The sequence below is a fragment of the Labrus bergylta genome, chromosome 10 (assembly GCF_963930695.1).
Source record: "Labrus bergylta chromosome 10, fLabBer1.1, whole genome shotgun sequence".
NCBI lineage: Eukaryota > Metazoa > Chordata > Actinopteri > Labriformes > Labridae > Labrus > Labrus bergylta.
In genome coordinates this window covers 10,637,506-10,653,383 of record NC_089204.1, presented here as the reverse complement: position 1 = coordinate 10,653,383, position 15,878 = coordinate 10,637,506, and the positions used below count along the sequence as shown (strand labels likewise).

The 15,878-nt window shown below is 39.6% G+C and overlaps 1 protein-coding gene across 1 annotated transcript in view; it reads right to left on the bottom strand.

The window, feature by feature from the left end:
* Positions 1 to 15,096, bottom strand: part of opn4a (opsin 4a (melanopsin)) — a 41,571-nt gene extending 26,475 nt beyond the window's left edge. Inside the window, exon 1 of the mRNA XM_020626169.3 lies at positions 14,889 to 15,096. Within this exon, the coding sequence (XP_020481825.2) occupies positions 14,889 to 15,074 (186 nt within the window). The 5' untranslated portion in view covers positions 15,075 to 15,096. The remainder of the gene's footprint in view (positions 1 to 14,888) is intronic.
* Between the last annotated feature and the right edge of the window lie 782 nt (positions 15,097 to 15,878).

Sequence of the window (15,878 nt, the reverse complement as noted above, 5' to 3'; positions counted from 1 at the left end):
TCGTAATACAACACATGCACGCTTTATGTTATTATGAAGCGTGCTCAGTTTACAAACAGGCGGACGAGAGAGAAAGAGAGAGAGAGAGAGAGACAGAGAGAGAGAGAGAGAAAAAAAGGGACGGGCAGTCGACTCCGTGTCTGCACGTCGGAGAACAACACAGAGAGCATGACAGCTACTTTCCTGACTTTGTGGCTTATTTTAAGTAATTTTAATCAGACACAGACATAAATAAATTAAGAAATAAAAGAGACACACGGCCGAGTCCGCAGGTGAGTCTGCGGCTGCACATCAGAGAACAACACAGAGAGCATGACAGCTACTTTGTGGCTTATTGAGTCATGTTAGTCAGATACAGACATGAAACTCTGGATTTCTCCATAATGGAGGCTGTCAGCGTTGTGTACCCGCGTGCTTGTGCTCTTGCATGAAGTGTAGCGTGCTGAAGCACACCTCTCCAAAGTGTGCCAAAGCCAAGGAAGTGTACCGTGCCTGAGCACGGCACGGAGTGGTCACACTGGCCAAACGAACTGGACTTTAGCGTTGAAGCGTGCTTGGGCACGGTACGGATGGCCAGTGTGACCAGGCCCTTGCAGCTTAGTGTTGAGGGCTTTGATGGACAAAGGGACAAAGGAATTTTTAAAATGGTTGTTCCTACTTAAGGGTACCTGGTATCGTCTGCCTGAGGGGAGGAGCTGGTACTCAGGGTGGGGAGAACTTGAGATGGGTCTGCAATTGTATTTTGTGCCTGTCTGATTATGGTTTGTTGAAAAATATCCTGGAGGCTGGGATGTTGATGGACTCCCATGATTTGCATGGCTGTCTGTGTGAGTCTGTTGATTTGGGCCTTTAATTGAATAGTCACATTTCCAAACCATGCAGAGATACCATGAATAAAATAAAATCAGAATGGAATACAATCAGGCTAATACTATGCCATTTGATACCAACACCATAGCTTTAGTGATATTACATTCTGAAATGTAATTTATATTGTAATTTTGTATAAAATGTACTCATGTTTTCTGCTCAATGGAGTTGTATTTGTGAATCGTGATACAGAAGCACATACCGTATCCACAGAACTGTGTTGTCACAGGGACTTGCAGGAGCTTTGTTACCTCTGCAATGTCTCATGAAATGAACATGCTACAAAGGTGATGCATCGAAGCTTATCAACAGTACACACACAAAAAACAGACACCATTCACAAAAATTGTGAAGTACAGTGTACCACAATCAAACTCTGGACAAAAGGTCTGAAAGTCAAGTGGTCCTCACAATGATAGAACACAAACACTCCACAGCAATCAGCTTTGAACCGCTAAATAATCTGCACAATTCACATAAATATAGCCACATTATCAAACTTAGACATGTTCCGTGTGAAACACAGCTGATATTAAACAGGATCAAACAAAATCAAATCATGAAGAAAATTCAAATCATCAGCTTGATGGGGCTTCAATAGAGTGTGTTTGTGTGTTTGACATTTTGTCAGATCTCCACATCGTTCAAAGAGCTGTGTGAGGATGAGCTTCTGGGTTATCATGACAGGATGTTCAGCATATAAAAAGAAAGACTACCCTTTTACGCAATTATAACATAAGCTACACTATGACGGTCGGAGGCTATAACTGAGAGCTATAACACAGAGAGCAATTGACTGAAAGAAGCATGAGAATAAATTGTGTCATTGTAAAGGACATAAAGCTGCTGAAAGATCTGCTATAATTAATCTGTTTTCTTTCAGACAGCCATAAAATAATGATGCTTTCAGCCTACTGTATGCCTCACTGCTCACCATATGCTGACAAAGATAAAATGCAACTATTCTATGCATACATTTATGTTTACTTCTTATTCTTTCCCTTTGCTTCCTCTCTTCCTCTCATTTTCTCAACAACTCTAAAGCTAAAGTCTCTTAAATTATGTCTTCTTGCTCCTCAGTAAGTAGTCACGGATTCATGTTAAGGAGCGTTGCAAAGCTGTCATAACTGAAAGAAGGAGAGAGGATCGAGGAGAGAGGAGTGAGGAGTGAGGAGTGAGGATACACGAGAGCAGAAATCATTCATTGATTGTGCACTGCATCAGATCGAACAACAGGCGTTACAGAACAGATTCAGGCCAGCATTTGATCCTTAACAAATCAATAGGTCCAGCAGCAATGATTAAAAAGAAAGAACCCTTTCCTGATGGGTTCATAAAAACTAGAATATAAGAAATCTATGTTTACTCTCTTTAATCTTGAACATAATCACTCCCAAAACAGATTTAATTGCACTTAAAGAGTATTTGGTAATCTATTAGAAATTTTTGGGTGCCAATACCATTTGCAGAAAAGCCTTTTTTTGAGCCTTAAAATACAGGATTGTGTATAAGCGTTACCACTTAAAATATAATCGGACATCATGTTTATACCTGGTTATCAACTTGCCTCACCATAAATAAATGAATCTAAGCTGATCCAAACAGAAGGGACACAGGATGTTGTGTTGTTTTCGCATAAGAGAAAGTTCAGAGGTCTCGATAATAAAAGTTAAAAGTGACGTACCCCACTTCCCACAGAGCTTGTGATCTATAAAAACAAATTTCAAAATTGAATAGGAAAATGCACATTTACTTTAACTAAATCTTTAACACTATTGCCCGATTCACATCATCATAATCATACAAACATGCAGTAGTACTGAAGTAAGCATGCCAAGTATGTTTTCTTAGTCTTAAAAAGATTACTGTGTCTAAGCACATTAATGCCAACTTCATACAGCCCTAACATGTCACCTGCATAAAATCTGATTTGAATCTTTATTGGCCGATTTTAATGGTACCTGTTAAAATGTCTGTAAATCCCTTACTATAGGCAAATCTTTAATTCAGCACCAAAAATCCCTCAAAATGTGAATACATGAAGCAGCATTTGTTTAGACAAAAAAAAAGTGACCATCACACAGATTAAAATAATTTAAACTTAATTTTTAATAAAATTAGCCTTAACTTGTTGTTCAAGGTTTTATTCAGTGACTGTAGTCTAATATCCTTTCAGTAAGTCTCTTTTCAAACATGAGTCATAACTGTCCTGTTAATAGCCCTCTAAAGTATAAATATCCTGAAAGTGAGATCAGGGTTATTTACTTTTTGTTAGCAGCTACCTGACAGATCTCACACAGAGACTCAGTTCAAGAATCAAACTTTATTTACCCGTAACTTCTGCTTCAGATAAACTGATGTAGAGATCTGCATTCTGAACCTACTGAGTCATATGAATACTTCAATTTACTTAATCTACAAGTCAAACAAGACTACGTCTGCAGCCATGCCAGACCTGACCTCATTGGGGATCGAACCGTCGACCTTCCCGTTGAGAGACGACCGACATTCGAACTGAGCCACAGCTGAACCTGTGAGATAGTTCATCATGCCATGAACCCTCTTCAACATACTTTTGCAGCGAAAGTTCTGCATGCATCCCATCAGCCTCAGACCACATCTTCAGCATCAGGTCAGCCTCCAGTCTTCTCAGTTTGGTCAGCCTCTTTTAGTCCCTTCAGCCTCAGAGGATATCTTCAGCCATTTCTGTCAACCCCATTCTTCAACTGGATTATCTTTTTTATCCCTTCAGCCTCAGAGGATATCATCAACCGTCTTCCCATCAGTCTCAGTCTTTACAGTTCGATCAGCTTCTTTAATCCATCACCCTCAGACGACATCATCAGTAAACACCTCCACCACCAGTGTCTGGACTCCACAGGGGGAGAGATCTTGCCGCTCTGGACAGACATCTTTGATCACCCTTACTTTCTGTAGAGCTCGAGCAGGTAAAAGATTTCCAAGCATTGAGCACCACACACTTCAAGAAGATAGCAGATAAAAGTGAATGTGCTAATGTGAAGACTGAACTGATATTCATCTTGTGTACAATATCCACATTAGCACACTTATTTTAGACCAGCCAGGGTCTAAGCTGTGAATGCATGTTTTAATAGCTCTGCCAGATCATCTACCCCTCCAGCTCAGATAGATTTTAATCGGACCTGAATCAAGTCAGGCCAGACAAAATTGTCTAAATACGGGAATGATCTAAGTGACAATGAGACCTTGATAAACCAAGAAACCACCATCAAAACACAGACAGTAGTAAGTAAAAAGTACTTTGGTCTGCACACATTGATTGAGCACCTTGGAAATAAAAAAATAACTCATAATAATAATAATAATAATAATAATAAGCATTTGCACTCAGCGGTGAAATCAACGTTCCCAAATCTAAATGCTTTCAGAAAACAGTAACATTTCCTTGAACAGCTAGCCAAGTAATCAATAGTAAAAGGACACTGGATGGACGCAGCTAATTGTTGAACATCACTGTCAGATCAACACTGCTGGCCACGATTTTCTCTCCTTTGAAGATCATAACTGAAAAAACACCAGTTTGCAGTTCGCTGGATTATGAGCAGGCCTTTTGAACCTGACCCATCTATGAACCTCATTCCTCAGGGAAGAGTCAGGACTTTGTAATAATTACACAAGCTTTATGACACCAGGTTCCTTTGTTGTAAGAAAGATACTATTTTTTCAGGCAAGAGGGGGATTATTTACAGATTACCAGTTTGAAAAAGGTTTTAGATTTTAGTTTTGACTTGTTCCCACGTCCTCTATGGACCAGTGGCTCCATGAGCCAAACAAACCACAGACTCTGGGTTCAACAAAAGGCAAGACAAGCCATTTTCTGCTTCACACTTAAACATCTAAAAGTATTAACATGATGATACAACTTTAACAGGTTGGCACTTGTTGGTTTCTCACCTCCAAAATACATCTTTGGACTAACCTCGGACGCTCATGTTTCAAAAACAACCTGTCCAAGCTCACATCATCCTGTTCATTGTGTCTTTGTTTGCTTATCATTTGTCGTCTCGGTTTGATTTTCTGATTAAAGTGCCTGACAGAGAAATGCTTTTTGGAGGCCAAATTCAAATCTGGAAGTGTTATTGAATGTCTCAACATGGCCGGTTATATAAGCTGCATCATTACATGACACTGACAGGAAACTTAAATACAAAAAGGAAGGGGAATAAATAGATTACGTGTTTTTGACTTCTACAAGTTAGCTTAATTGTAGTCAAAGAATGGAAAATAAATGTTTAATGAAATTTGGATGAAGCTCAACAGGCACAAAGTTTATGTATTTAGCTGGACAAAAACATGTTAGAACCTCTGGTTGTTAAACTTTACATGCATATTTGAAAACGTTGCTTTTATAGTTGATTTCAGTGAGAGTATCCACTGTGGGTAAATCAGATTCTCTACTTTAGTAAAATAACTAATGCAGCTAGAGAATGCAATTCCTGAAGAAAAGGGTGCAAATGCTGCATGATGAAAATCAGATGCTGTCCTCCTGATGCTGGGTATAATGCTGAATGAATTCAGTAAAAAATATGTGAAATATTCTAAGTATTGTTCGAAAGGCTAAAGGTAAACTGAATTGCTGTAAATCAGAGTTGAATGAAATAAGCGATCTATGAATCATATTACACAGTTAAAGGAGCACAGTTTTGAATATATGAAACTGAAAAAGTTTACTGGGAGCTTACTTCATAGATTTATAAATTAACCAGTTCTGCATCAGTCTTGAAACCTTTCTACACTCTAAACTCCGTTGACTTTTTCGAAGGAATCTCCAATATTTATCTTAGTTTTACCATTTTCCTGGTTGTGGAGCTTATTAGAAAACGTTAGAGGCTTTTTAGGTCATGTAGAATCAGTTATATCTGATTCAGTTCACTTGCCTGCTTCCATCGCTGCAACACCTGTTTGTTTGCTGTTTGCCTGGCAAACCAAGGGATGAGGGGCAAAACAGCCGTGTTGGTGTGCCTTAAAACCATCTGCTTCTCTGGTCTACACAAATAAAAACCATTCGGCACTGCAACTGACACTTTAAAGGAGGACATACTGGCTGCTGTGTTGTCGACCAAGAAGCTAGCACTTCAACATCGTATGTTTCCTTGATGTCTGATGTTATAGTAAGGTCCTTTTATGATTACATTCAGTAAATATCTTACATATTGATCTTTAAAGCCCCTCCACTGTACTTATGTGATTTACATTCCACAAGGTTGCCATTGTGTAAAGAGTATGAATTATATGAAAAAAGTTGATCAATGCTGAAAAGTCAAAGGGATGTGTGCTTTTTAAAGCTTGAATGGAGTTTGGATGTGATTGTGTAAGGGAGTGGTAAAAGGTTGAAGTGTTTGAAACTTAAGAGAAAGTAATGAATAAGAAAAGTAGAAGCTGACACTTCCTATTTGTGCTGAATATTATGTTTAAAGTTTCTATGTTACAAAAGGAATTATGTTGCCACAAAAGAGCTTGGTGCAGTGCGCATCGTGGGGAGCTTGGTGGAGTTTCAGTCTGTGTCTATTACTACATGACTTGCCTCAATAGACGACGTCCCTGTTCCTGTTCGACCGGGATAGTCTTCTTCTGAGAGGTGCATGTGTGAACACCCACATTCAGGAGGATTCAGGGGCAGTCCTCCTGAGCGGTGTGTATTTGCTCATATTCCGACATCATCAGATCGGCCTTGGTCATGTCGACATGGCCCAGGGAGGGCCCAAGGCTTTGTCTGCTGTAAGGTTGTCAGAATTAGAGTTGCAGATATTCACTTAAATAATTATAGCACATGATTTCTGGATAGCTTATTTTAAAGGTCTATACATAAAGTTGTGTTAAAATACATATTTCCTCAACAGAAAAAACTTGGAAACCACTGTTCTAAAATGCTTAATTGCCGTCTAACAGAAGATCATATTATATATATGAAAAATATCTGAAGCTACCAAAAAAATGACTTAATAAGGGGCCACATCTTCTGATGTATTGTGAAGTAGAAGTTAAAAGTAGAAAAAAAAACCTGCTTTCCTGAAAATCCTTCCAGTCCCAATCTGTCAGTAATCCTGTTTGAGATACAGGAGGTTTGGCCAACAAAGGGTTAAACAGCAGATCCTTTGACGCTATAAATCCAGACCTCAGCTACATCTGCAGGGAATTATCTAATGACACAGAGTATACCTCTGTTTTATATACCCCATGGCCTCAAATCCTTCAGCGTGTGAGTGGGTGTGCGTTATATGCTATATATTTGCTGCACATATTTCCTGCTATCATTTCATCTTTTCATCCCTGCAGCCTGTTTGCATTCCCCCTACCTTATAAAGACTTCTTTTGTTGTTGCTCAAAAATGATTTCCTGAGCACCATGAATCTTTTTCAGCCTCCAGACTAAATAACTAATATGAAAGAAGTTTATTTTTCCTTTCATGATCCACATAAATGTTTTTTCTGACAAGAGGTCTGTATCAGCAGCAGAGGTGGAAGGAGTCCTGAAAAACTGTTCTCATGTGCAAGTACTCTGACAAAAAGACAAAGTAGAGAATTAGTTACTATTTAACTGTTAACACATAAAGCATCAATAGCAGACATTCAACCCTCAGTGTTCTTCACTATAAACACATTACTACAATTCCAATAATTATGATAAAAGTATTTAAATGAGGCTTAACTACATTTTACTGACAGCCCCTCCCTGATGTACACCTCTATACATTGTTCCCTCTTCAAAAAAGGTTTTGCAAAATCAGTGTAAATTAGTGCAAATTAGTGGTTTTGCACAGTAGTCAGAGGGGCCTATACCTTAGATCCACTCCACTCTTGTGGTGTCTGTCGATGTGGTCTGATAAACAATAAATGAGGGTTCTCTCTCTCTCTCTCTCTCCCCCATCTTTCCAAACTGAGTCAGTAGAGTCAGTTAAATGTTGAAGAATCCAAATTAAGATTAGAGAGATAACCACTGCAGTAGAAGATAAATCATTTTGAACATACAATTTCACTTGTCAAGTAGCAAACACAGTAATACTGAGACACTGAGATATAGCCAACAGCAGGTAGGTTGTTCTCAGCATCCTGACAGAAGAGATGCGTTTAAGAGACCTTCAGCCTCCTGCTATGCTCCCCCAGCAAGCTTCCACTATAAATACATGGATAACTCCTCATTTAAACTCCTGTGACCCAGCAGGTTCAACACGACTGTCAGTAGTAAATAGAAACATCAACTGACAGAAGTTAAGGTTCAGGTTCAGCAGAGTTACTCTTTTTCAGCACAATGATCTGAAAGTGTATTATATATGATAACTCATAAAAGGTAAATTGACATACTGATTGGAAAGTAAATGAGGAGAAAGTTAGCTTGATAACTGTAAGTTAGCTTTTTCCCCAGCTCAAATAGCTCAGTATTTGCTTAAAAGCACCCAGACACTGATTTGTGGAAACGTCTCCACATTTATGGTTCATGGAAACTAAAGCCCATAAAATATATGCAGCATGGTAGATAGGGATGTAATCCAAGCTGCACACATACAGGTATGCAAAACATGCACACACACAAACACACACACACACACACACACACACACACACACACACACACACACACACACAACCGTCTTCTATATGCAGGCCTCAGAATGACCTCAGCAGAGGCCGAATGTTAGACGTGAGGCCAGACGTCTGCCGGCAGTATCAGTTGTGTCTCTTACAATGACAGGAGCTGAAATACTGAACGTCTGCAGAGATTCAAATAAAAAACAAAAACTTGCTGCTGGATCAGATTTGGTTCATAAATATCGACTCCAGAAACTTTGGGGAAAGTTTGGGATCCTCATAAGGAAATGATTCAACTACATGATAGAAAGTCTTTGATTTGAGCTGTCAGGGAAATAGTATTAGCCACCTCCATCAGATTAAGCAGGTGGAGGTGGTTATGTTTGGCCTGAAGGAGTATTGAGCATTTCATTTGGGAAACAACAAAGCTTATACTAAAGTCAGAAAAAATAAAGATCAAATTTGGGTCAATTGACCCTTTACACATTTATCATATAGCATTGTGCAACATAGTGGCTGTTTTTACAATGTCTAGGCTGTAAAGGGTATGAGATGTATTCAGACCGAGAAGACTGTGGACTTAACAGTAAGTGATGATGTAATCACAACATTTGATTCTTATGTTTTGCCATGCCTGACTACTTTATAGACTGTGGGGGTTCAGTGCTTATAGACTTAAAGGTAGACATTGGGATTGGTCCAGTGGGACCTTTTATTGTCTCAATGTCTTCTTCTACAATAGTTTAACAGCGACAACATAAGACCTCAAAGAGCCAAACTCTGAACTGAAATAACAGAAGTGGATGGAAACTTACATCCTGTATATCAATTCTTTCTTCTTCTACTTTTCTGAATGTCCTGATATAATTTGCATTACATTTGATGGAAACCCAGGGGAGGGTTTTGACTGATTAACTCATTAACTTTATGCCATAAAACTGGCACAGAAAATTGTAATGGAACCACTTCCTGTGACATCATCGTTAGGGTCGTGGTAGTCAGGGAAATATGCCAGACAGATCAAGTGGAATTTAGATGCAAAATGTTTTTAGACAATATTTCTTCACGCGCACCACACATGCACCTCATGTGTCACTTTTGGACGAGAAAGCTATTGTCATCAATTGAAACCTCCTCTTTTAATATGCTGTGTTTTAGACATTAAGACAGCATCCAAATGCCATCTGTACATTTCACTGTGACATTAACTTGTCACATTAAACCACATATGACTGACTGCTGGTTACAGTAAACAGTGTTATATTAGAGTTGTCTGCTGACATACATGTCATGTGTTCAAGCCCATTACCGCCTGCAAGCTCAACCGCCTTGTTTAAATGTAGTCCATGTTTATTATTAACCCGAGCTGCATAATGTACCTATTAACTGTCAACAATTACTTTATTGTATTTTAATTATCATTTATTTTGTTTGGATATTTTTCTAAGTAGTAAACAGTCCTGCTTGTTTGATTGCAGCTTCTAATAGTCACATTTGATAGAAAACTGAATTAATTTTGATTGTGCACAAAAGACATTTGAGGATGTCATGTTTGTAAAAAATGATCGGCAACAAACAAAACAAACATCATCATCAGTTGAAGACAGTTACAGTACCTCAAACTGATTGAATTGCTGCTAGTTTTTTTTGTCTTTTTAATGAAAGTGGAATTATCATAATGAATAATTAAACATTTGGGAGTCACTGTGATCTGATTCATAGGGTGGTTTTTCGTGATTAGTTAATTGTTTCCTGTTTTATGTTGATATATACTCAGCTCTCCTCTCATTTCAATAACTCTCACTGCTCTTGCATTTTTTCTGCCTGACTGACTCCCTGCCTCGCCCTCATTAGTCTTTCCTGTCGCTCATTAGCTTTCCCTCCATTATGTATTTAGTCTGACTGTCTCCCAGGACCATTCCAGTAATAAATATCCTTATTGTCTTACACAGCCTTTTGAAGGCGGAACTGTTACTCCTGGAAGTTCAGTGTGAAACTGGGCTGTCACGGGGATGTCAGAATTTAAACTTCGATGTGATATTAGTAGAGATGAAAAAATATCAAAACCTATTATTATACCACAGCAAAATAAAAACAGAGGTCCCCTTCACCTGCAGGGTAATTTCTAGTTTTTAATAACCAGAAAAATAATCTTGATTGTAAATATAGCCTGAAACATTGGCAAATTATTTGTGCAACTTAGACAGTGCTCTCTCTCGTTCACAGGTTGCCTATTTGGGTTAAAATTATGACTCAATATTTTGAGTCGAGAGCCGAGTGTGGGTCCGTGGCTGTAGCCCCGGGGTGCCCGGAGCGCTAGAGCTAGCTCTGTGGCTATGAGCTCCAGCTGCAGCTCATCCCTCTGCATCCGCTTTACCAGCCTGACACATTGGTAGACGGAAGTCCCGTAGCCTACTTAAGCTTCTGATGGCGAAAGCACGAAGTGTCAGGCTGGTAAAGCGGATGCAGAGGGATAAGTTCAGCTGGAGCTAGCATTAGCGCGTTTGTGTCTTTGCAGCGCGTTTCAGCCTTTGCATTTGTTGTGGTAGTTTGCATTTGCTTCTGAATGTGCAGCGTTTCTATATATGCTGCGCGTTGTTCTAAAATGTATGTCGTTTCATCAGTTGCTGAGCGTTTGACCCCTACCGGCCACCGTAGACAAGTTTATAAGACGATTAGCGAGCAGAAAAGAGTTTTATACCTTACTTCAAACTGATTTTTCTAAAGTTGAGGTATAAAACTCAGCTGTTTGCCTTCACACATGAAGCTCATCCTGAGTTTTTTTGCATATGTGAAAAAACATCAAATGTCAATTTTGGCTGTATTACCTTTTTCAAATTTTTCTTTAATTGCCTTTCATCCTATCTTTAAAAGAAGTGATGAAATCCTACAAACATACATGCAGGGTATATGATGGAGCAAAATATGCAGCCAACTATCACCACACATACACACACACACACACACACACACACACACACACACACACACACACACATTCAGAACTTTTCTATGGAGCAGTAGACAGTTTATTTTAAATTAAATGTTAACAAGAGAGTTTCAAAATAAAACAAAAAAAATTGAAGATCTTTATAAAAATGTCAGTATATATTTCTCTCTGACAACCTGAGGCCATGCAGGGTCTGTGACTTGCATGCTGAATAACCAATGTGAAGAATGTTAACTGTAACTCTGCAAACATCTTCATATCAAACCATCTAGTAAAAAGCAGGTATAGCAACAGTAACACAGGGGGGTGGAGCTTATTGAGACTGGCAGCAGAGACAGAGAGGTAGAGAAGAGAGAGCAGCTGGGTGGAGAGGAGACACAGAGGAGAGTGACTCTCTACATCTCTGAATCTGCATCTTTGTGTGATAGATGGAAGCAGCCGAGCCGTGACTTTTCTGCCAGGCAGGAGGACAGGTTTGAACCATTTGAGCGGTTAAGTAAATACCCACCTGCACAGCAGAATATCAACACAGATTCACTGTCGCAGCAGCAAATCTGATAACAGCCAGCCCACAGAAGCCCCCCAGAGACCCGCAGGCTACTGTTTGTTTTATATGACTGAAAGTGCTCTTTCACAGTGTAGAAATACTCTTAATTGAATTAACTTTACTATCGTTACTATCCACCATGGATAATAGTTAATTTTGCTTTTTGTTTTTGCAATGCAGCTTGGCTGTTCTTCCTCACAGCAACAGAGTGCAAAGTTTTGAAAACGACACTGCTAAAAACACTGTTCCTTCTTGAAATGGTGCCATTACATGCATGCGCATTGCACTTCCAGTCAATAGCCATGTGCAAGTAGATGGACGAATACAACTATTGTGGATTGAGAGTTTTGTTTGTGCTGCTCACTCCCAGTCGACATTTATTTGAAATTAACTCTCTATGTAGACAACCCCACCTCATCGTCAGGCCACACAAATATTTGTGTATTAATTCAATTCAATTCAATTCAATTTTATTTGTATAGCGTCAACTCATAACAAGTGTTATCTCGAGACACTTTACAAAAAGCAGGTAAAATACCTTACTCTTTGTCTGTTAACATTACAAAAGAGCAGGTAAAAAGACCTTACTCATCGTTGTGTTACAAAAAGCAGGTAAAAGACTTTACTCATTGTTATGTTACAAAAAGCAGGTAAAAGACTTTACTCATTGTTATGTTATAAAGAGCAGGTAAAAACCTTACTTATTGCTATGTTACAAAGACCCGGCCTATCCATCATGAGCACTTTAGCAAAGCAGCAAAAGTTACAGTGGTAAGAAAAAACTGTCTTATTAAAAGGCAGAAATCTTCGGCCGGATCCCTGGCTCATGACGAAACAGCCTTCACAGGCCTAGACTGCGCCGGGGTTGGAAAGGGATAGGGGGAGAGATGGGATAAGATGCAGGAAGAGGGATAGGGAGCAAGGGGGTGGGGGGAGGCAGACCGTCCATCAACAATCCGGCGGTGTTAACTGTTTCTGTATATTTTACCTCACTGCTCTCTGAGGGAAGAGTATGTGTGCATACGCTTGTTGTTTCATGACAACTTCTGGCTTGGCATGTATTCTACAGCGTTTTCAGACATTTTTTCATAATGTGTTGTCGGCTGTTGTTATCAACAGACCAAGGGATCTTGTTTAAACGAAGCCTTACACTCTGATGTACTAATTACTAACCCTGTTTGTCTATACATATCTCAGGCAGTCTTAAATGGTGATGTTCATTTCAGAACTTAATTTACAGAAGAGTTCACTTTTGCTGTGGTTTACATTGTGGATGTATTGCATTATTCTTTGTGTTGTGTTCATTAACATCTTCTTTGAAGCAGCAGAGGGAGTGTAGTCAAAGACAAATCATAAACCAGCCAACACACAACGGCACATCAAAACCAGTCTCAATATAGCTACATAAATTAAGACTGGTTTTGTCCATCATTTAAAAAGAAGCAACCAGGACGGCTTAACAAAACAACACATGCACCAGTGTCAGATCAATACAACATTTGCAAATGCATGGATGGATGTTCTGTATGTAAGTCATCAATACATGTTTGTTCAACAACAGGCAGAGGCAGTCGATACCAGACACACAATTTGATCCTGAAGAAGGCAGGAAACATGCAGACAGCTGTGTTATCAGTCCTCCACCGATCACCTGAACATCCTGCAGGCCCACACAGCTGCCTCACCACTGGAGGGGAAAATAAAGTCGACCTTTCAGGTGTGAAGCGTGACGTCTGTGCTGCTCTGTGTCGGTGGAGCTGGGTGATAACGCAGGAACATTTCTGCACTGACTCCTGCACCCCTTTATCCGTATGTGTTTGTGCATGTGTGTGAGTGTGTTTCCTTGTGCAACACAACGGCAGTATAGCTTCAGACGCATTTTTCATTCTTGTGCAGCTGAGTGTAAGAGTTATGTGTAAGAGTTTCCATGTGGTTCAGGAAGCTTGTGCAGTTTGTCGGATAAACTAAGCGAAGCCCTCAGAGGAGAAAAGTTGCATCCATGCGTTCATTCATGCTGATGAGTCCAAGAGACGCACTGTGCTGTCAGCACATCCCTCTGGATCTCTCTCCCACTCGTTCTGTTTCTCTTTGTCTTTCCTTCAACCTCATATTTTCTTTGTCAGAGTATCTTAGATTTAAAAAAAAAAGAAATGCTAAATGGTATGCAAATGAAGCATCCTATGTTTTAACAAACATGTCATTGGTTGAAAAAAAAAATCATCAAGTGTCATCCTTAATGAAACACTGAACATGAACTTATCAATAATCGTTTTCAGTTAGATGTCATCCTTACCAAAGTGAAATGGGTCACCGACGTTTGAGTTCATCTGATCAATATGAAGCCTATAGCCTATGACCTGATGATTTAGTCAATAATAACACGTGATAGTCGGCCCATAGGCTATGTCATGCAATGTATATCAGAGGGAGGGAGCAAGAGGATGCATTAATCAAGAATGTCTAGAATTTAATACAGATAGCCTATTAATTAGAGAGCTCGTCAAATTTCAATGTGGATAATGTCAATATTAATTTTCCTCCTGGGAATTGTAGGTTGACCTGTGATTGTTTTCAAACCAATTGTATTCAGCATCATTTAAATACCACATAGCCTATAGTATAGGCTATTTTTCCTTAGGCTAGCCTACCTGGCATTACCTATTTGTCTACCATTTAATCAGATTACTGCCACATCTAAAATACATTCAAAAGAACAACTAGACTTATAGAAAAAAGAGATATAATTTTGCTGCTGTCTGTTAAATTGTGTTAATGGTGAATAGCCTAACAACTCCCTCTGGGTTTCAGTGTAGCCCACTCATTAAAAGTTATTTACAAATAAGTATGTCAATATTAAATTGAACAGGGAGTTCGTTTCTAAACTATTTCTGGAAGTGAGCAGTTTACAGACCTTTGGAAGAGAGACACAGCGCTGAATTAAACAGTGACTCACCGTCGGGGCAGCCGAGGCGGGAAGCTGGAGCTCCTCGAGCCGGTACGCATCCACCGCCGACCCGTTGGTGCTCCACGCGGATGCTGCTGACAGCGCCAGGGTGCCTCGCGCCGTGCAGTTCACCTCGCTGCACGAGATGATGCTCTGCCGCGCGGACGGCAGAAGCGCGCTCTTCCCGCCGTTCATCCTCCTCCTCCTCCTCCTCCTCTTCCTCGCTCCTCCTCGGACTCTGTGTGAATGTGGAGAGAAAGAGACAGAGAGATATCGTGATTGACAGGTTCAATTATTATTAGACAAAAATACATTTGTATTCATTTATTGAGCATGCACATCAATAGACCCTGACATATGGTAGTAAAAACAAAATTATGTCACTGAAGTCGGCCCCCCAAAAAAGCCTATTTATTATCCCTTTCTAGTGCCAATGTCCGAACAAACTAATGCAATTTACAAAATGAGACCTTTTCCTCTCTCAGGGGCCGAGGTTACAGCTGCTGGTTTAAAGCTTAGAATGGTTTTTGCTTGTTAAAATTAAAGTTGTGATGTGTATGCAAGGTTGTGATGTGTAAGCCTTGGGCTCCTTAGCCCCCCTAATGTGCAACAGTGAACAAGCTAATGTTCACTTGGAAAATGGAGCCTGCTTAAGTCAACAACTCTTTGGAAATCACCACAACAGAGTTAAACACAGAGTTTAAGTGTATCTGGGTAAAATAAATAGCCGTTTAAATTGCCTAATTGGTTTGTCGACCCTGATTGAAGCTATAGTTTGGGCACTGGAGAGGGGAAAGGGTTAGCAAACACCAATTTATTACAGCTGCGCCAAAGGCCATTTCAAAAGCTGGCTTACCACATGTTCAAGATAATATTTTCCAAAGTACAAGATTACATTTGGTAACTGACCATAGTTTTTTCATTATCAACTGAAAAGACACAAATAAATTTGCAGACAGTGGGAGTACAAAAGACGGCTGAACAACAAACACATGGTCT